Source organism: Coregonus clupeaformis, chromosome 21, assembly GCF_020615455.1.
Source record: "Coregonus clupeaformis isolate EN_2021a chromosome 21, ASM2061545v1, whole genome shotgun sequence".
In the NCBI taxonomy this organism is placed as follows: domain Eukaryota; kingdom Metazoa; phylum Chordata; class Actinopteri; order Salmoniformes; family Salmonidae; genus Coregonus; species Coregonus clupeaformis.
This window is the reverse complement of record NC_059212.1, coordinates 17,840,468-17,862,396: the sequence shown is the minus strand read 5'-3', so window position 1 is coordinate 17,862,396 and position 21,929 is coordinate 17,840,468. Positions and strand designations below refer to the sequence as shown.

The 21,929-nt window shown below is 41.3% G+C and overlaps 1 protein-coding gene across 1 annotated transcript in view; it reads right to left on the bottom strand.

Moving 5' to 3' along the window:
- The window catches only part of cntnap2b (contactin associated protein 2b), a 73,945-nt gene extending 52,207 nt beyond the window's left edge, over positions 1-21,738 (bottom strand). Inside the window, exon 1 of the mRNA XM_041842156.2 lies at positions 21,301-21,738. Within this exon, the coding sequence (XP_041698090.1) occupies positions 21,301-21,382 (82 nt within the window). The 5' untranslated portion in view covers positions 21,383-21,738. The remainder of the gene's footprint in view (positions 1-21,300) is intronic.
- Positions 21,739-21,929: the final 191 nt, after the last annotated feature.

The following is a 21,929-nucleotide window of genomic DNA, read 5'->3' as shown; positions in this document are numbered from 1 at the left end:
CCAGTGATTTTCAAGTCTGTATGTAGGCAGCAGCCTCTCTGTGCTAGTGATGGTTGTTTAACAGTCTGATGGCCTTGAGATAGAAGCTGTTTTTCAGTCTCTCGGTCCCAGCTTTGATGCACCTGTACAGACCTCGCCTTCTGGATGATAGCGGGGTGAACAGGCAGTGGCTCGGGTGGTAGTTGTCCTTGATTATCTTTTTGGCCTTCCTGTGACATCGGGTGCTGTAGGTGTCCTGGAGGGCAGGTAGTTTGCCCCCGGTGATGCGTTGTGCAGACCGCACCACCCTCTGGAGAGCCCTGCGGTTGTGGGCGGTGCAGTTGCCGTACCAGGAGGTGATACAGCCAACAGGATGCTCTCAATTGTGCATCTGTAAAAGTTTGTGAGGATTTTAGGTGACAGGCCAAATTTCTTCAGCCTCCTGAGGTTGAAGAGACGCTGTTGCGCCTTCTTCACCACACTGTCTGTGTTGGTGGGCCATTTCAGTGTGTCAGTGATATGTACGACGAGGTACTTAAAACTTTCCACCTTCTCCACAAGTTCTCTTCTTCCTTCTAATTGCATTTTATATTACTGCTCCTTACCATAGAATGTTTTTTGGAGAGACTAGCACATGGTAGATCAAATCCATCCATGTGACGTCCCTTACCATTCACACAGCAGACAATTGGTGGTAATGACTGGAAGCAAAGGCCATTCAATATAAGTACAATATGTCTGTCAATGAATATGGGCAAGGCCAATTTCTGTCTGGTTTGGTTATTATTGAACACATCAATAGCAATACATGAATAGCTTTGAAAAACAAATCAAACGTTCAGCCTGTCATGTTCCTGGTAGACATATTCGACCATGACTGATAGACACACTCAATCTTGATGAATAACTTTCCATAGACTCTAACAGACTCCTAGCGCAACTTTTGTTGATGGCTCAATCTTGCTTGGCTACAGAGGTCAAGGGTTCGAATTCAGGGCATCATTTCAAAACTCACTGCACACTCTGTACAATCTCATTAACTACAGGCCTCCAAATCAACATGCACCATGCACTCATGTTTAATTGGAGCTGCAGAGGTCAACATCATTTCCAAAAGTCAATTATCACGCTTGAATCTGTAGCCATAAGCCAGATACATGTTATAGACTTAAAAAGCTACTTTATAGACTTCAGGAAAGGTTACACTGCTCTCTCACTAACAAACTATGACATGCAGATTCAGATTTTAATGATGTAGCTACCTCGTACCCAATTTGTTCTAGAGGAATTATCTGTATAACTCCGCTGTATACATTCCTGAGGTTTCCCTATACACCAAACCAACTGCTTGGTAAATAATGCAAGAATAGTGTCAATATCCCCCTGTGCAATCACAGACTATAGCTAGGTTTCCATCTAACTGGCGACAGATTTTCATGTGAATATTCTCAAATCCGCATAAAAACAATATGCGCATTTTCCCACCAGAGATGTGTTTCTTTCAAATTGACTTGGATAAAAGGCTTTGTGTGATGATGTAGTGCACACAAAATGTACTTTTTTGCTTAATTTTTCATGTACCGAATAAAAATCTAAAGTTCAATGTGTTTCCATTGCATTTTGAACTCTACCGATAGTTTAGTCACAAAAACTGTTGCGTTTATAGCAAATGTGTCTACTCTAGTCTTGGTGCGTGCGCTCTAGCCAGCAGCTAGCAGATACAGGGTGGTAGGCTGTGAGGGTAGGCTAGTCTACATGATGAGATTATTATGGATAATATTTTTATTTGTCAAACGGCAGTCAAGCATCGATCATCATGTCACCAGAATAAGATCCTCGATATTTATTTGAAAGGAGCATCAAGATCAACATGCACTGTACCGATACTTCCTGTTTCATCACAGCTGTCGTGATTTATTTTATACGATATGAGTTTACTTGCATAAAAACTGTGGATGGAAACGTGGTTTATGACACGACCACTAGACAAGGACCAATGTGATTGTGGACATCTGAATCACCTACAGTCAGAATGTTGCTGGACTGCTGAGTACCTAAGGAGTGACATTGATTGTTTGTTACTTTCCCTTTATTGCCTCAATTAACGTTTAACAGAAAATTGCCTCCATCAATGTGTCTGCCCAGACTGACAAAGAGGGAATGCTTTCTATTTGATAGAAACGCAAAATAACAAACAAACAAGTAATTTCCTCTTTGTATTTTGACAGGTGGAGAGGGAATGTGTAGCCCCTCACAACAGAATAAAGTATCCAGACAACAAACACTTTCTAAGACCCAAGAAACCTAACAATTATTTGTGGATGAAAATGTTGAAACACATTGCCATGTTTTAGAAAATGCCCCTCTGCTTTCCAAGACACATTTTGTCAAAACATTTTGAGAGCAGCACTTGAAAGTGGAAGAACTTAATCACAATACTGTAGCTTTGGCATTATGAAAGTTTTCTATACACCAGATTAGTCATATGCTGAGTGTTGACTGAGTTTCACTCATCATCTGTGAGCAAATATTGTGCTGTATGCACACCCACACACCAAAGACAAGTCTTGTATCATGACCGTCTGTTGTAGTGAGATTGTCCCAGATGGTTGAACATACATTAAGTGAACCAGATGAATTCCTTGGCGCATAAAGTCATGGCTTAGATGCTGACAGCTCATTTCTCAGACTGCTGTTCATCTACTGTAGCTGTGGGCTGAGCCTAGATCTCCCCGTCTCAGATGTACACAGTCCGATGTTATTGATTTGGCAACAGAGCCTAAGTGCAGTCTCCTGTGATAGCCTCATTTCTGCTAAGAGCACAACGAAGACCTTCAATATCAGCAGCAGCAAGGCCCACTCTCATCTCATGTCTAGGACTGGCAGTACACATTTTCCTTAAACGTAGGGAGAATCATTCCAGCAGCCTTTAGGCTACAGCAGCACAACATCAACAAACATTGGGCTTACATGAAAACTAATTAATTGAGCACGATGACTACAGGGGAGCTAATGTTGCAAAATGGCTGTTGGTTATTCTGTACATCAGCACCTTTTCCTTATTACTAATTTATTGTCTAACAGTGCATGAGCTGCTGAGTTTTGTTTTAGTGGAGAATAGGCAGTTTATTCTATTTACATCACATGGAACTAGGCATATATTATCATATCTATTTACACAAAACATTAGTGGTAATGTGGTTACTGGTGACTATAGCCACACGCCCACTAGCTGTCATCAAGCTAGGCCTAAGGCTTATAGTCAGACACAAAATGTATTCATTTTATGAAGCAATTTAAAACCAGAAGCCTCCTAAATATGCAAGACAATGTTGCTGGGGATAGGCTAATGAATTGGCTCCACCATGTAATGCTCCTTTAATTTGTTGATGACCCATGTTTTTTTGCTGCGCCAAGGTCAGTGACACAATGGTAGAGTCGCTAATACACTGAGAAGTGTGGCATGTTAATCAGACCGCTCGCTAGCCTCGCCCACATAAAAAATACTTACTATAGAATTCTGTAGTAAACTGTAGTAAACTTTAGTATACTGTAGAATACTATACTACACACTGTAGTCATGTAGTGCTTACTTTAGAATGTTGTAGTATACTGTAGAATACTATACTACACACTGTACTCATGTAGTGCTTACTTTAGAATGTTGTAGTATACTGGATAATTCTATACAACACACTGTAGTATCCCTCGATCGTGTAGTGCTTACTATAGAATTGTGTAGTATATTGTAGAATTCTATACAACACACTGTAGTATCCCTCGATCGTGTAGTGCTTACTATAATATGACTAATATACTATAGTATTCATATAGTGTTTCGCGGACATGACTGTAGTATACTGTAGTACTCACTGTAGTGTTTTGCGGACATGACTGTAGTATACTGTAGTATTTACTGTAGTGTTTTTGTGGACATGACTAGTATATTGTAGTAACACATGCCGATTAGGGTTAGCTAAAATGGCACAACTACCAGACAATGCCAGTTACTGAACATAAGACACAGGTTCTTGACAGACCACCTATCGAGTTGGGTCAACAGTTCTAAGCAATGCAACGGACCAGACAACACCTTGCTCTACTCTGACAATCATAAATATATCATATCATCAAAGAGGATAATTTAAAATACTTCGCAGATTTATGATTGTGTGAGTAGAGCTAGCCACTTTCTGGGTATGTATTATTGGTTGTCTGGTGATTTTGATTATTTCTACTGGTAAAGCCAAAAGGAACTGCTGGTTGGTTTTTAATATTTGTACAGAATTCCCTGCGGTGACATGGAGGCGGGGGAGGGCATTCGAGGGCACCCATCTCTATAGTCACAGGAGGACAGAGGGCACTCTATATAACTCTATTGCAAGGCATTTATATGGGCATGTTCGAAGGTGCCTCTTTTCAATCCGGGTCTTTCACCCAGACAGAGCTGAGTAGTTGAGCGCAACGAACAACTCTCACAAAGAACAACCAGTAGGCGTCATTGAAATGTGAGTACAAGCGTTTTATCTTATAAAAGAGGATGAGAAGAGGACTCTCTTGCCATTGTTTGTTTTGTATAGTTGATATGCGAAATGCTAACGGCTCAGTCAAACAGCTATTTTGAGTCTACTGATCTGTTCTCTTTGGTACTTGTAGTGTTAATGGCACATGCTTATAAGTGTTGCACTTTTTGTGCATTGCCTTTGTTATGCTAATTTGGCCTGCTTAATGGCTATGCTTGCTACTTTTCTTAGCTTTATATTGTTTGTTATGCTATGCATGTAGCCATTGATTAAATTATCCTGCTATAGTTTCGGCCTACCATGCCGCATGCCATTGCACCCCTTTCTGCTGTTCATTGTTTACTACTGCTATATTTGTATAGTTTTCCAAATGTATATGCTTATTGCATATTGTCATTGCTTATTGCCATTAATAGATCTTAATTATGTACAGTGGCTTGCGAAAGTATTCACCCCCCTTGGCATTTTTCCTATTTTGTTGCCTTACAACCTGGAATTATAATGGATTTTTTGGGGGTTTGTATCATTTGATTTACACAACATGCCTACCACTTTGAAGATGCAAAATATGTTTTATTGTGAAACAAACAAGAAATAAGAAAAACTTAAAACTTGAGCGTGCATAACTATTCACCCCCCAAAGTCAATACTTTGTAGAGTCACCTTTTGCAGCAATTACAGTTGAAAGTATCTTGGGGTATGTCTCTATAAGCTTGGTACATCTAGCCACTGGGATTTTATCCCATTCTTCAAGGCAAAACTGCTCCAGCTCCTTCAAGTTGGATGGGTTCCGCTGGTGTACAGCAATCTTTAAGTCATACCACATATTCTCAATTGGATTGAGGTCTGGGCTTTGACTAGGCCATTCAAAGACATTTAAATGTTTCCCCTTAAACCACTCAAGTGTTGCTTTAGCAGTATGCTTAGGGTCATTGTCCTGCTGGAAGGTGAACCTCCGTCCCAGTCTCAAATCTCTGGAAGACTGAAACAGGTTTCCCTCAAGAATTTCCCTGTATTTAGCGCCATCCATCATTCCTTCAATTCTGACCAGTTTCCCAGTCCCTGCCGATGGAAAAACATCCCCACAGCATGATGCTGCCACCACCATGCTTCACTGTGGGGATGGTGTTCTCGGAGTGATTTGTGTTGGGTTTGCGCCAGACATAGTGTTTTCCTTGATGGCCAAAAAGCTCAATTTTAGTCTCATCTGACCAGAGTACCTTCTTCCATATGTTTGGGGAGTCTCCCACATGCCTTTTGGCAAACACCAAACGTGTTTGCTTATTTTTTTCTATAAGCAATGGCTTTTTTCTGGCCACTCTTCCGTAAAGCCCAGCTCTGTAGAGCGTACGGCTTAAAGTGGTCCTATGGACAGATACTCCAATCTCCTCTGTGGAGCTTGGCAGCTCCTTCAGGGTTATATTTGGTCTCTTTGTTGCCTCTCTGATTAATGCCCTCCTTGCCTGGTCCGTGAGTTTTGGTAGGCAGCCCTCTCTTGGCAGGTTTGTTGTGGTGCCATATTCTTTCAAATGTTTTATAATGGATTTAATGGTGCTCCGTGGGATGTTCAAAGTTTCTGATATTGTTTTATAACCCAACCCTGATCTGTACTTCTCCACAACTTTGTCCCTGACCTGTTTGGAGTCTCCTTGCTTAGTGGTGTTGCAGACTCAGGGGCCTTTCAGAACAGGTGTATATATACTGACAAATCATGTGACACTTAGATTGCACACAGGTGGACTTTATTTAACTAATTATGTGACTTCTGAAGGTAATTGGTTGCACCAGATCTTATTTAGGGGCTTCATAGCAAAGGGGGTGAATACATATGCACGCACCACTTTTCCGTTATTTATTTTTTTGAATTATTTGAAACAAGTTATTTTTTTCATTTCACTTCACCAATTTGGACTATGTGTATGTCCATTACATGAAATCCAAATAAAAATCCATTTAAATTCCAGGTTGTAAATCAACAAAATAGGAAAAACGCCAAGGGGGATGAATACTTTTACAAGGCACTGTATGTTCATTGCTGTTATGGCCTGTTATTTGCACCTTTCTGAGTCTCCTTTTTAGATCAACCATACTCAATACAAAGCCAACCAAGTCTCAAGACAAGTCTCAACTGTCAATCATTCCATGTATCCTCTCATTGCCTGAATCTATAAAGCCTCAAACTGAACTGCATCTCTGCCTCCGCCTGCTCTTTAACCGGAGTACCACAGTAGATGAGCATCACCATAACTCTCAATAAAACCTCAATCGTTACAATCTTGTAACTGAAGAATATTGAGTGACCGGCTAGGAACCAGGTTTTGTCAGTGTTTCCCTGGGAACCCTTATTAGGGGAGGCCATGCAGGGAATATTTAAAAGCACCCCTTAGTCATGTTCAAGTGAGAGTGGTGTACCTGTGTGTGGTTTTTATTTATTTGAGCAATCATTTTGTGACCATGCTGTCGTGAATTTTTTTTTTGTGTGGTCGATTGTTCTGAATGTTATGTGTTGAATTTGATTATCAGTGAGTTTATTCATGTTACAATATTCAAGATGTTCACTTTAAAGCCACTGCAATACTGTCTATTTTGTTTTCAGTTGGAGAGGCTTTCCTGGTTTGAGATCCAGGCAGTTTATTGGCAGCATCCTCTAAGGCAGGGTTTCCCAAACTAGGTCCTGGGGCCCCCCCGGGTGCATGTTTTGGTTTTTGCCCTAGCACTACACAGCTGATTTAAATAATAAAAGCTTGACGATGAGTTAATTATTTGAATCAGCTGTATAGTGCTAGAGCAAACACCAAACCGTGCACCCAGGGGGGCCCCAGGACAAAGTTTGGGAAACCCTGCTCTAAGGTGACTAAGTAAAGTAATTTGTGTTCCAAATATCTATTTAAATGCAGTGCTTAACTGTATTTCTCTACCATCAGAAGTACAGTATTTGTCACTGTTTGGTCATCTTGTGAACTTGGTCAGCGGAATCTCTGAAAGCACGATTTCAGAAAGCTATCTAGTGGAAGTAACAGATCTAAGTTGTGTTCTCTTGTTAATGTGTGTTCTGTCTCAAACAAGCAAACCTAATCCTTGAAGCTTTAAACATTGCTTGTTATCTGTTTCTATACAGTTTCCTTTTAATGGAACTAGATCCTGTCTAACGTTTAATGTTACAATATATATATATTTTTATATCCAAAAGGTGTTGTCTGGTCCGTTGCATTGCTCAGAACTGTTGATCTAACTCAACAGGTGGCCTGTCACGAACCTGTCTTATGTTCTGGTTGAGATGTTCCCCTCATTAAACAGAAGGCGTAGTCTGGTAGTTGTGCCATTTTAGCTAACCCTGGTCGGCAGGTGTTACTACACACAGAACAAAAATAAATGCAACATGCAACAAATTAAAAGATTTTACTGAGTTACAGTTCATAAGGAAATCAGTCAATTGAAAGTAATTGGGCCCTAATCTATGGATTTCACATGACTGGGAATACAGATATGCATCAGCTGGATCAGGAAACCCATCACTATCTGGCAGTGGTGGAAAAAGTACCCAATTTTCATACTTGAGTAAAAGTAAAGATGCCTTAATAGAAAATGACTCCAGTGAAAGAAAGTCACCCAGTACAATTCTACTTGAGTAAATGTCAGTGTTTGGTTTTAAATATACTTAAGTATCAAGTGTATTTTTACTAAAGTACTTTACACCACTGCTATCTGGTGTGACCATTTGCCTCGTGCCGAGAGACATCTCCTTCGCATAGAGTTGATCAGGCTGTTTGTGGAATGTTGTCCCACTCTTCAATGGCTGTGTGAAGTTGCTGGCTATTGGCAGGAACTGGAACACGCTGTCGTACACGGCAATCACGAGCATCCCAAACATGCTCAATGGGTGACATGTCTGGTGAGTATGCAGGCCATGGAAGAACTGGGACATTTTCAGCTTCCAGGAATTGTGTACAGATCCTTGCGACATGGGGCCGTGCATTATCATGCTGAAACACGAGGTGATGGTGGCAGATGAATGGCACGACAATGGTCCTCAGGATCTCATCTCTGTGCATTCAATTTGCCATTGATTAAAATGCAATTGTGTTTGTTGTCCGTAGCTTATGCCTGCCCATACCATAACCTCACTGCCACCAGGGGGCACTCTGTTTACAACGTTGACGTCAGCAAACCGCTCGCCCACACGACGCCATACAATGTCGGTCATCTGTCTTGTACAGTTGAAACCGGGATTCATGCGTGAAGAGCACACTTCTCCAGCGTGCCATCAAAGGCGAGCATTTGCCCACTGAAGTCGGTTACAACGCCGAACTGCAGTCCGGTGAGGACGACGAGCACGCAGATAAGCTTCCCTGAGACGATTTCTGACAGTTTGTGCAGAAATTCTTTGGTTATGCAAACCCAGTTTCATCAGCTGTCCGGGTGGCTGGTCTCAGACGATCCCACAGGTGAAGAAGCCGGATGTGGAGGTTCTGGGCTGGCGTGGTTACACGTGGTCTGCGGTTGTGAGGCCTGTTGGACTTACTGGCAAATTCTCAAAAACGATGTTGGAGGCAGTTTATGGTACAGTAATGAACATTACATTATCTGGCAACAGCTCTGGTGGACATTCCTGCAGTCAGCATTCCAATTGCACACTCCCTCAAAACTTGAGACATCTGTGGCATTGTGTTGTGTGACAAAACTGCACATTTTAGAGTGGCCTTTTGTCCCCAGCACAAGGTGCACCTGTGCATGCTGTTTAATCAGCTTCTTGATATGCCACACTTGTCAGGTGGCTGGATTATCTTGGCAAAGGAGAAAAACTCACTAACAGGGATGTAAACAAATTTGTGCACAAAATGAGAAATAAGCTTTTTGTGCGTATGTAACATTTCTGTGATCTTTTATTTCAGCTCATGATAGATGGGACCAACACTTTACATGTTGCGTTTATATTTTTGTTCAGTGTAGAATATACTACAGTCATGTCTGCAAAAATACTGCAATAATATACTGTCCAAAGACACTACAGCAAATACTGCAGTATACTAGCTATGTCTGCAAAAACACTACAGTAAATACTACAGTATACTAGTCATTTTTGCAAAAACACTACAGTAAATACTATAGTATATAAATATAGTAATACTACAGTATTTAGACCATAGTATAATATATCATTTTTTATGGGTCACACCGAAACACATAAGCACAGTGGTGTAAAGTACTCGTTACATTTTAAATGCTTAGCAGGACAGGAAAATGGTCCAATTCACGCACTTATCAAGAGAACATCCATGGTAATCCCTACTGCCGCTGATCTGGCAGACTCACCAAACACACATGCTTTGTCTGTAAATTGTGTTGGTGTGCCCCTGGCTATCCATATTATAATAATTTTTTACTAGAAAATGGTGCCGTCTGGTTCGTTTAATATAAGGAATTTGAAATGATTTATACTTTTACTTTTGATACTTAAGTATATTTTTGCAATTACATTTACTTTTGATACTTAAGTATATATAAACCAAATACTTTTAGACTTTTACTCAAGTAGTATTTTACTGGGTGACTTTCACTTTTACTTGAGTCATTTTTTATTAAGGTACTGTATCTTTACTTTTACTCAAGTATAACAATTGGATACTTTTTCTACCACTGCATATGTCATGGGTTAGATTGAATCTGTCATTGTGGAGCTTCTGACTTTCTGGGCCTTATTAGCACAGCCCAAGCCGTGGCTGCAGCTGAGCTGTTATTGGAGCATGGCCTCCGCTTAAACTAATGGAATGGCATATTTTGTCACCTCCAATGTATGTGTTCAATGATATGGATCTATGCAGCTGTACATTGAGTATGTGCTTTAGGCTATGTATATTGACCTTGTTCAAAGATTTCCCTGAGTCAAACTAGGTAGCTATTGTATTGATGGTATTCCAGAGCGAGAGAGAGAGAAAATGTCTATAGGCTTCTGTTCTCCTGTTATTTTTCAACAATAAGTGAATGGCACTATGATGCCACACGTGCCGACAATGCTAAACAGTAGGTCCCTGCAAAGCCGATAAGTGTCGCAAGGACACTTGCTCACAGGATTAATGTAAAAGTAGAAACAGAGTGTTGGAACAGATTTAATTCACTATATCAGCAAATGAAGCTCTAAGAATAATTATTCTCAGTGGGACCATTACTGTACTTTCATTCTGCTGTGATAATGAATTAGCTACTACTCATTGAGCACCAAGTCTTAGCCCTCTAAGCGGAAAATTATAGAAGCTAAATCATTTATTCTGCTGGGAAGTTTGATAGAGTGATGTTTGAATGTTGAACTGTATTGTAGAACACATTAAAACATCAGAGAACAGGGATACAAAATTGAAATGTGGCAGCAAATCACAATTTGACACATTTTTATTCATGGTGGAGCAATTCAGCTTCAAATGACATATTGCTCCGTTACATGTCAGTCAAATTGACATATTTATATTTCCGTGCCTTTAGATTAGTTTGAACAAAAGCAACAAGCTTTCAGAAGCCATCCCTGTGAGATTAGTGGAGAGTAACCAAGCATCAAATTAAACACGCTCCTTCCACCTCCTGCTGTCCTTCATAGCAAATGGATATGAGTCTTTTTGAGTGTTTAAATAACTCTCAAGAAGCTGCTCCTTAACACGACAATGCTAGACGCACAAACACCACTCGATCATTGCCAATTTACACACAGGACTTTATTTGCAGGAGTGGTAATACATTTGTTACATCTGTATTCAGTAACTGCTGCTATATAGGTACTTTACTTTACTCTTCTGTCAAGGAGTTCAAATTCGTCCATATCACATGAGGTATAGGGAACATTACTTCTCAGGTACAGTACTTCCATAAGGACATAACCCACTAAGGGGTCATTACGGGTGATATTCTGCCAGAGAAATGGATGTGACATTGATCAATAATGGATGCCTTCTAAGAACTGGAATAACCAGGAAAATAATTACGTTAATACCACTGACATAAAATTGGTGGGTGTGTCTAAACTTAATATGAACTCCTCCTCGAAAGTAATGCCGGGGGAGATATCAGTGAATATGAGTCTGAATTGATATGAGGAGAGGGGAATCAAAAAGCTCATTTGAATAGAGAAATATGACAAGGTTTACACCAAGTACAGTCATCTCTTTAAGTATCTTAGATCACAGAATGCTTGTTATTGCATCTGCGAGTTACAGTACAGTCAAGTCTCCTTAGAGATATGTCTTACAAGCTCAATGAAAATGGTTTGTTTCACTTATCACTTAATTTGCCCCCCATCCCATACTAGATGTGAACTCCAAAACAAATTCAAACTATTTTTACCATTTTCTCATACAATTATCTGTATGCATCATTTAACTATCTATTAACACACAAGAATAGCAAAAATAGTTCACTGCTGCATCACATTAAACCACTATGCTGCTGCTACAGTATGAAAAACATTTGGTTTAAAATGTGCAATAAAAAGGGGACAAGGATTAATGAGACAGGTTTTTAACAGTAAACCAGAGCAGATGCTTTAAAGAGAGTTCTGTGCCAGAGACAGGGTTAGTCCCAAATGTACCTCCTTAGTTTAGAGGCAATGGAGCCACACTCAAACGCACTCAACTATCCCCACCATAGCATAGATAGGATGTTCCAAACAGGATCATGTTTAATACGGAACAAAGCTCAAAATACGATATGGGACTACATCATTGTGCATGCTATATTTGATAATGGATTTCATACAAGGCCATGTTTTTGGATAACTCCATTCACAGGAGGAGCAGGCTTTAAGATAAGCTCTGAAGCTTGTGGTAAACAAAGCTATTCAATTTCCACTATTTAGCTAACGCAACTGGAGCTAATTACAATAAACATATATTTTTTACAACCTCCCTAAAATTATGACGTTAAAAAGTTTTGATTTTAATCTCTGATTTCAGTGTTGGGAGTCATCTTGGGAGTCTGACTGACTGACACTCCATATGTTGTGAGTCAATACGGGTGATTACTTTTGTTGTGAACGCTGTCAATTATGCCTCTCCAACCCACAGCCCCATCAAGTGGTAATGACTGAGCTAGACTTTGAATAGCTCCATCCTCAGCTCCCTCTCTTTGTTCGACCCAATCATACTGAACACAGCATCTGCCCGCACTGCTCACAAATGAATACTGATTTTGAACGAAAACATGGTCTGTCAAAAGCTGGTGATCCGTGGGGAGGTCTGCTGCCTGAAAGCGAGTGCATGCGTGCTTCCTTTTTAATCTTCTCTTGCTGGGACTCAGAAACCCCAATGATTCACTTCACAATCACACGCAGAGAGTTATGACCGGCAGTCAGCCATGGCAAGACATTGTGACTGGGAGTGTGTTTCCTACGGTTTTAACCCCCCCTCTCAATCAAACTGCAAACAACAATGTGATAAATGCGTAATCACTTCAGATATGCATGTATAGAGGCCATGAGGCCAAGCTGTCTCCATATGTGCAACGCCAGTGACTGTGGAATAATGGCCACATTTTACTAGAGATTTAATGTGGTTTGTTGTGGTATTGATATTTTGGGGGCTGATTTTGGGCAGGTCTTTGTTCTGAAGCTGTCCACCAAGAGTGAACAAAAGGAGGAGCCTGGAGAATGGGGGGAGGGTCACGACAAGGGCGTCACATGGGTACAAATCATGGTGGCAGGTGTCCAGAATCTTAATGAGCTTTCTCATTTGCCTAACAAAAAACCACCAATCTAGAGGTTCATTCTCAAACGGGGATATGCAGCAATATTATTATCTGGAGACGCAATCATTATTCCCCTACTTACATGACCCAGGCAGCAGCTTCAGTTCAATATTATTGTTAACATTCAGTTGTTGAGGGTCACTGGACACGAGTATAAAATCCATACTCTCTCTTTCACACATAGTAATAATCCTCTCTCTTTTGTGCCATATGTTTATAGCACAGTTTATTACAGGTATTTATGCCTCAAATATGCATGATTCATCTGTTTTTATAGTTTGTTTGGTGAACTAGAGAGAGACCTGATTTGTTTTGGTCTATTCCCTATGGCTTCTCTATGCAGGTCTTTGAGCTACCTTAGTGAGGGTTGACTGGTTTCATTTATTTATTTAATTGGCCAAATTGTATTACTCTGATTTTGATTTATCTAATTCCTTTAGCCAGGGAAAGTACATTGAGTCTGATGAATTAAGCGATTAGTTCTAAGATTTAATTTCCCGGGTGAAAAAATAAAGAATTTAATAAATTGCATTTTTTATTGATCAATCCACTTTTTTTAAGGTCCTGAACAGTCATTCTGAAAATTACTTTTTCTTTCATGGCTAACTACCAGGAAGTTTGAAAAGACAGGTCGAGTGGGCGGGGAACTTATATTCATGAGCTTGCCTTGACTGACCAGCACAGGCTAATTTGGTGATACACAAAGTAACTCAAACAACATTGAAATTGCACCTATGATATCATTCTTTTATTTTTTGGCATGTCTCTTGTGATGCGGTTCACAGCAGCATTGATGGATATTGACTTGACAACTGCATCAGTTTTTAACAACCCTTCCTCCCCTTTTGTTCCATGCTGGCTGAAGACCTAGCTAGCCAGTAACTAGCTAACACCAGACATAGATGAAAGGAGAAACACATATACTGAACAAAAATATAAACGCAACACGCAACAATTTCAAAGATTTCACTGAGTTACAGTTCATAGAAGGCCCTAATCTATGGATTTCACTTACTGGGCAAAAGCGCAGCCATGGGTGTGCCTGAGAAGGCATAGGTCCAACCACTGGGGAGCCAGGCCCAGCCAATCAGAATGAGTTTTTCCCCACAAAAGGGCTTTATTACAGGCAGAAACACTTTACATGTTGCGTTTACATTTTTGTTCATTATAAGTATCTTTGCCATAGATGAATAGGGTAAACTTTGAATTATATTTGCCGACCCCCTACAGTCACATTTTGGCACCAGTGGAGTTGCTATCTAGCTATATAAACCACGCCCCTCAAACACGCCTTCTCCGATGTTGGTTACAAGGTAGTACTTATTTAAATTAGGTAAGAGAATGTCAAAAATTTTATATTTTGATTTGCATTTTAATGAGGGAAATAAGAATTTGACCCCTCTGCAAAACATGACTTAGTACTTGGTGGCAAAACCCTTGTTGGCAATCACAGAGGTCAGACGTTTCTTGTAGTTGGCCACCAGGTTTGCACACATCTCAGGAGGGATTTTGTCCCACTCCTCTTTGCAGATCTTCTCCAAGTCATTAAGGTTTCGAGGCTGACGTTTGGCAACTCGAACCTTCAGCTCCCTCCACAGATTTTCTATAAGATTAAGGTCTAGAGAGACTGGCTAGGCCACTCCAGGACCTTAATGTGCTTCTTCTTGAGCCACTCCTTTGTTGCCTTGGCCGTGTGTTTTGGGTCATTGTCATGCTGGAATACCCATCCACGACCCATTTTCAATGCCCTGGCTGAGAGAAGGAGGTTCTCACCCAAGATTTGATGGTACATGGCCCCGTCCATCGTCCCTTTGATGCGGTGAAGTTGTCCTGTCCCCTTAGCAGAAACCCCCCCCCCAAAGCATAATGTTTCCACCTCCATGTTTGACGGTGGGGATGGTGTTCTTGGGGTCATAGGCAGAATTCCTCCTCCTCCAAACACGGCGAGTTGAGTTGATGCCAAAGAGCTCGATTTTGGTCTCATCTGACCACAACACTTTCACCCAGTTCTCCTCCTCTGAATCATTCAGATGTTCATTGGCAAACTTCAGACGGGCCTTTCTTGAGCAGGGGGACCTTGCGGGCGCTGCAGGATTTCAGTCCTTCACGGCGTAGTATGTTACCAATTGTTTTCTTGGTGACTATGGTCCCAGCTGCCTTGAGATCTTGCATGGAGCCCCAGGCCGAGGGAGATTGACAGTTATTTTGTGTTTCTTCCATTTGCGAATAATCGCTGTTGTCACCTTCTCACCAAGCTTCTTGGCGATGGTCTTGTAGCCCATTCCAGCCTTGTGTAGGTCTACAATCTTGTCCCTGACATCCTTGGAGAGCTCTTTGGTCTTGGCCATGGTGGAGAGTTTGGAATCTGATTGATTGATTGCTTCTGTGGACAGGTGTCTTTTATACAGGTAACAAACTGAGATTAGGAGCACTCCCTTTAAGAGTGTGCTCCTAATCTCAGCTCGTTACCTGTATAAAAGACACTTGGGAGCCAGAAATATTTCTGATTGAGAGGGGGTAAAATACTTATTTCCCTCATTAAAATGCAAATCAATTTATAACATTTTTGACATGCGTTTTTCTGGATTTTTTTGTTGTTATTCTGTCTCTCACTGTTCAAATAAACCTACCATTCAAATTATAGACTGATCATTTCTTTGTCAGTGGGCAAACGTACAAAATCAGCAGGGGATCAGATACTTTTTTCCCTCACTGTACCATTGGTGTATTAAAATGAGAGTTATGGTGATGTCACCTTCTCCCCTTAATAATTAATCCAAGTGTTTGACATGGGGGAGGGGACCAGAAACTTGACACACAAATGTGACATGTGGCCACAATGAGTCGGTCTTTATGTCCCAGAGGTCACTACAAATCCCAAAAGGTCAACACAGAGACATCAATGGAAGTCAAGGGCTTCCCTTCTCATTAGGCAGGTTTCCATTGACCCAGGTTTATTCGACGAAAGCAACATTGCAAAAATAATTGCGACGTGTAATGGAAACAGCAGATACAGGATACATTTTCTAAAGATCAACAACATTTTTATCCGTTCGACATGGGTGGATTTGTAACTTTCTTTATTGTGACAAATGATGATGGAAACTGTGTTTTTCGAATAAATTATGATTGCCAAATCATTTTGAAGGTGATGTCACCACGTAACTATAAATCTCCACTCCACATTTCATTCCAAATGTCTACTGCTTGCAAAATAAAAAAATGCAACTATAAAAATAATGTTTCTTTGCAGGACAAGGATTGTCCTGACTTTCAAGAATGCCTGAATTGCATCGCCTTGCTTTTCTGGTTGGCTGGCAAGTTTTACCATCCAATTATTTAAGATCTACAGGAGTGCAAGTTTCACCATGGCACGGATCGTGGTGATACGTTGGTACATGAGAATTATTAGAACATAAAGCAAATATTAGTAAATTATTGCAATCTATCCATGCTGGCTTTCGGGGATACCTGAGACATGAAACAGATAGGTGGGAGGGCATACATGCTGTCGCCAATTCATTAATGCGCAATTTGCCTTAATGGGTAATGGAAACACTTCAACCACTACATTTTTATTTGACACTGTAGGTTTTTGCAAAAGTGTTTTTTTTAGGTGTGACATCATTACGTTTACCGACACAATATAGTTAAATGGAAAAACGCACCCTAGCAGGCATTGTCTAATCTATTTTCTATGCAAACTTTCTAAATGTCAAGAAAAAAATAACTGGAAAAGTTAATGAAAACATAGCTACTGACAGAAGGTACTAGCAAAAGCACTAATCTGGTTTTACCATGTTAATTTACTAACCCTTATTTAACCATGTAAATCACTTAAATAACATAATAATCGGTCAGGGAAACTGCTACAATTAAAATCCAATCATATTTCCATAGAATTTCACCATTTGGATTTCAATGTTGCTCTAGTCTAACACACTCAGTATAAATATGTAGTTACGGTAACCAGGTAGCTTCCAGCTTCATCTGATCTGAGACGTTCAGAATGGTGAAATCCAACCTTCATTAAATCAAAACTTTCTGCCTCTCTACTCATACAAGCAGTGAAAGGTCAGTGCTTGCTGGAGGAAAGCAATTAAATGTGTTTAGTAGCTCTTATAGCCACTCTCCCTCTGTTTCTCTCTCCCTCTGTTTCTCTCTCCCTCTGTTTCTCTCTCCCTCTGTTTCTCTCTCCCTCTGTTTCTCTCTCCCTCTGTTTCTCTCTCCCCGTTTCTCGCTCCCCATGTTTCTCTCTCCCTCTGTTTCTCTCTCCCCGTTTCTCTCTCCCTCTGTTTCTCTCTCCCTCTGTTTCTCTCTCCCCGTTTCTCTCTCCCTCTGTTTCTCTCTCCCTCTGTTTCTCTCTCCCCCTGTTTCTCTCTCCCTCTGTTTCTCTCTCCCCGTTTCTCTCCCTCTGTTTCTCTCTCCCTCTGTTTCTCTCTCCCCCGTTTCTCTCTCCCCTGTTTCTCTCTCCCCTGTTTCTCTCTCCCCCTGTTTCTCTCTCCCTCTGTTTCTCTCTCCCCGTTTCTCTCTCCCTCTGTTTCTCTCTCCCCGTTTCTCGCTCCCCATGTTTCTCGCTCCCCATGTTTCTCTCTCCCTCTGTTTCTCTCTCCCCGTTTCTCGCTCCCCATGTTTCTCTCTCCCTCTGTTTCTCTCTCCCCCGTTTCTCTCTCCCTCTGTTTCTCTCTCCCTCTGTTTCTCTCTCCCCGTTTCTCGCTCCCCATGTTTCTCTCTCCCTCTGTTTCTCTCTCCCCCTGTTTCTCTCTCCCCCTGTTTCTCTCTCCCTCTGTTTCTCTCTCCCCGTTTCTCTCTCCCCATGTTTCTCTCTCCCTCTGTTTCTCTCTCCCCCTGTTTCTCTCTCCCTCTGTTTCTCTCTCCCCGTTTCTCTCTCCCCATGTTTCTCTCTCCCTCTGTTTCTCTCTCCCCGTTTCTCTCTCCCCCTGTTTCTCTCTCCCCCTGTTTCTCTCTCCCCCTGTTTCTCTCTCCCTCCGTTTCATTTATGAAAACTGAAGGAACATTGCAAACGCAAGTTGTGACGATAATGATAACAGCAACTAGAAGTGTATATTTGGAGTGTTAAGAAAAATGTATCCTTATGATGTGGCAAGAGGTCACATATTTGGTACACTCACTCTTTAAACCTCACATGGAATAGTTTTCACACAGTGTTAGTGAGGTCTCTCTACCTCAGTGAGCACAGCCTGCAGTCAGCTCTGCCTGTGAAGTTCAGTGTCAATGGTCAGGCTGTGTTCACTGAGTCTGGGCATAGCTTTTCTAATTTGTCTGGGTGTTCCTGCAGCCCTGCGTGTTTCTCAATTTGCCACTGAAAAAAACGTATTTCGCACTGAAAGAACGGCGAGGGCAAAACTTCTGAACACTTTACCACAATGTACACAACCTCTTGAATATACAGAGCTTTTTATGGCTTCATTTGGAGGAGCTAATCATCCTTCCCTCTTAGTTCTTGGCAGACTATTACATTTTACAGACGCTCTTATCCAGAGCGACTTACAGTTAGTGAATACATATTTTTTTTATACTGGCCCCCGTGGGAATCAAACCCACAACCCTGGCGTTGCAAACGCCATGCTCTATCAACTGAGCTACATCCCTGCCGGCCATTCCCTCCCCTACCCTTGGCGACGCTGGGCCAATTGTGCGCCGCCCATGAGTCTCCCGGTCGCGGCCGGCTGCGACAGAGCCTGGATTCGAACCAGGATCTAGTGGCACAGTTAGCACTGCGATGCAGTGCCTTAGACCACTGCACCACTCAGGAGTGTGGCAGTTATACAGTATGACAGTGCATTGCATTCGGAAAGTATTCAGACCCTTTGGGCAGCGCATGCGGCAAATGTAGGACTAGCTGATTGTTGAGTTTCAGCTGTCAGTGAAAAGCAGCTAAAATGTGTGAAGATAAAGTGTCTTGTGTATAATTAAAAATGTTGAGACAAGAAGAAGGGGAGGGGTGTGTGGCGAAGATGTACACCACTATGTAATGTCTGTTAAATAGCCAAATGTAGTGCCAAATAGCACTGAGTTATGTGATCTATTTTTTATTTTATTTCAGTTTATCTGGTTGTCTGTTTACTGCTGTCCTGGGACTTCTATGCTCTCATTTCAGGGCATCGTAATCTCTCTTGCACATGTACATGTGTAAACAGAAACATCCACACAAAAATATACTGAACAAAAATATAAATGCAACATGCAACAATTTCAACGATTTTACTGAGTTACAGTTCATATAAGGAAATCAGTCAATTGAAATAAATAAATTAGGCCCTAATCTATGGATTTCACATGATTGGGCAGGGGCGCAGCCATGGGTGGGCCTGGGAGGGCATAGGCCCACCCACTTGAGAGCCAGGCCCAGCCAATCAGAATTTGTTTTTCCCCACAAAAGGGCTTTATTACAGACAGAAATACTCCTCAGTTTCATCAGCTGTCAGGGCGGCTAGTCTCAGACGATCCTGCAGCTGAAGAAGGCGGATGTAGTGGCGGCAGGTAGCTTAGTGGTTAAGAGCGTTGTGCCAGTAACCGAAAGGTTGCTTGTTCTAATCCCCGAGCCGACTAAGTGAAAAATCTGTCGATGTGCCCTTGAGCAAGGCACTTAACCCTAATTGCTCCTGTAAGTCGCTCTGGATAAGAGCGTCTGCTAAATGACTAAAATGTAAATGTAGAGGTCCTGGGCTGGCGTGGTTACACATGGTCTGCGGTCGTTAGGCCGGTTGGACGTACTGGCAAATTCTCTAAAACGACGTTGGTGGCAGTTTATGGTAGAGGAATGAACATTAAATTCTCTGGCAACAGCTCTGGTGGACATTCCTGCAGTCAGCATTCCAATTGCACACTCCCTCAAAACTTGAGACATCTGTGGCATTGTGTTGTGACAAAACTGCATATTTTAGAGTGGCCTTTTATTGTCCCCAGCACAAGGTGCACCTGTGTAATGATCATGCTGTTTAATCATCTTCTTGATATGCCACACCTGTCAGGTGGAGGGATTATCTTGGCAAATGAGAAATGCTCACTAACAGGGATTTAAACAAATTTGTGCACAAAATATTTTATTTCAGCTCATGTTTCATGAGCTGAAATAAAATATTTTGTGCACAAATTTGTTTAAATCCCTGTTAGTGAGCATTTCTCATTTGCCAAGATAATCCCTCCACCTGACAGGTGTGGCATATCAAGAAGATGATTAAACAGCATGATCATTACAACATGGGACCAACACTTAGTTGCATTTATATTTTTGTTCAGTATAGATATATTTGTTAAATAATTACTTTGCTTGTACAGGTCTTAATGTTTAACAGTTCCATTTAAAGTGCATGTCACATGGGACCAGCACTCTCACCCAGCCATCAATAGAGCTGTATCAATCTAGTTTATTTTATGCCTGCTATGCTAGGTTAGACAAGTTTAACAATAAAGAGTAAAGCATGCTAACAAGGGTACTTCCTAAAACACATGCTTATTATTATGATAGCTATCCTTCATACGTGTGTATGTAAGTTAATGATTAAGCTTCATTAACTCATTACTTATCACAGAATAAAACGACACTAGGTGTCCTGATCTATACCGTTTTAATTGCATTTTTAAATAAACTTTTTGGAGACTCAAATTTGCCTTCAGTAAAAATAAACTATATTGCCGTGCACTGTAATAAAAACCGCACTCTCCCGTAACAAAACTGCAGAAACATCTATCAAAGAGGAAGATTATTTTGACACCGACCAAACGTAGCCTATACTGTAGCCATTCGGAATTATCTATAGGATCTACGAACGACACAAGGAGGCAGGTCAAATGTAGCCTAATAATCTGCATAGCCTTATCCCCATAAATAAATACAATAACAGACGATTATCCGTTTAAGCACTGAAAACACCGGTATTCTTCTTCTGCCATGTGTTCCAATCAGGTCTGATGCCGAAGTGTTAAACACTTTGACGCATAACACTCTGCCTGCAATGAATGCCCTGGTCCTGGTCCTGGTCCTGCACAAGAAGAGCACAAAGCAACGAAGCTCAGGGCATATCATAGTGTGTGTTAGCCTACTTACTGGATGCTGAAGATGCTGAGCTGAGGCTGCTGATGCAACTGAAGATCCAGAGCAGTAATGTTAGCTCCGGTCCAGGAAGCATCTTCAATTAGAGCTTGAAACAAAGGAAATTGTGGCAAGTTGTTGTTTTCCGTTGCCTATGGATGTTTCGTATAGTAACCCGCCTCTATAGGCGGAAACAAGCTGAAGACAGCTATCCAGATAGGGCTTTATTAGCAATATTGAAAGTGGCTGCTACCAAGCTATGGCTCGCTTACACGCTGGTGCGCAATATTCGCTACCTCTCGTGTCACCCAGCAAAACTGAACACTTGACAAAAACGGTCCTCTTTTTCAAAGAATATCCTCATGAAACATGTTTTTTCACTCCACTGCCCCATTAGCTCTAACTGCATTGACGGATACTAGCTTTCTAATTATGATGGGACAGACAGAGGAGTCGCTGTCCAGGGACTGAATTGGAAATTGCCTTGCTGTTCCCCTTTATTTCGGTGATGATGGTATGGTCCACCAAACATACACAAGGGGACACGCGTCGGTGAAATGAAATTAAGGAGGAGAACATTTTACTCTGCCACATATAACATTTGGTCCTAGTCTAAAAGAGTAAAGCATACAGAGTTATATTTT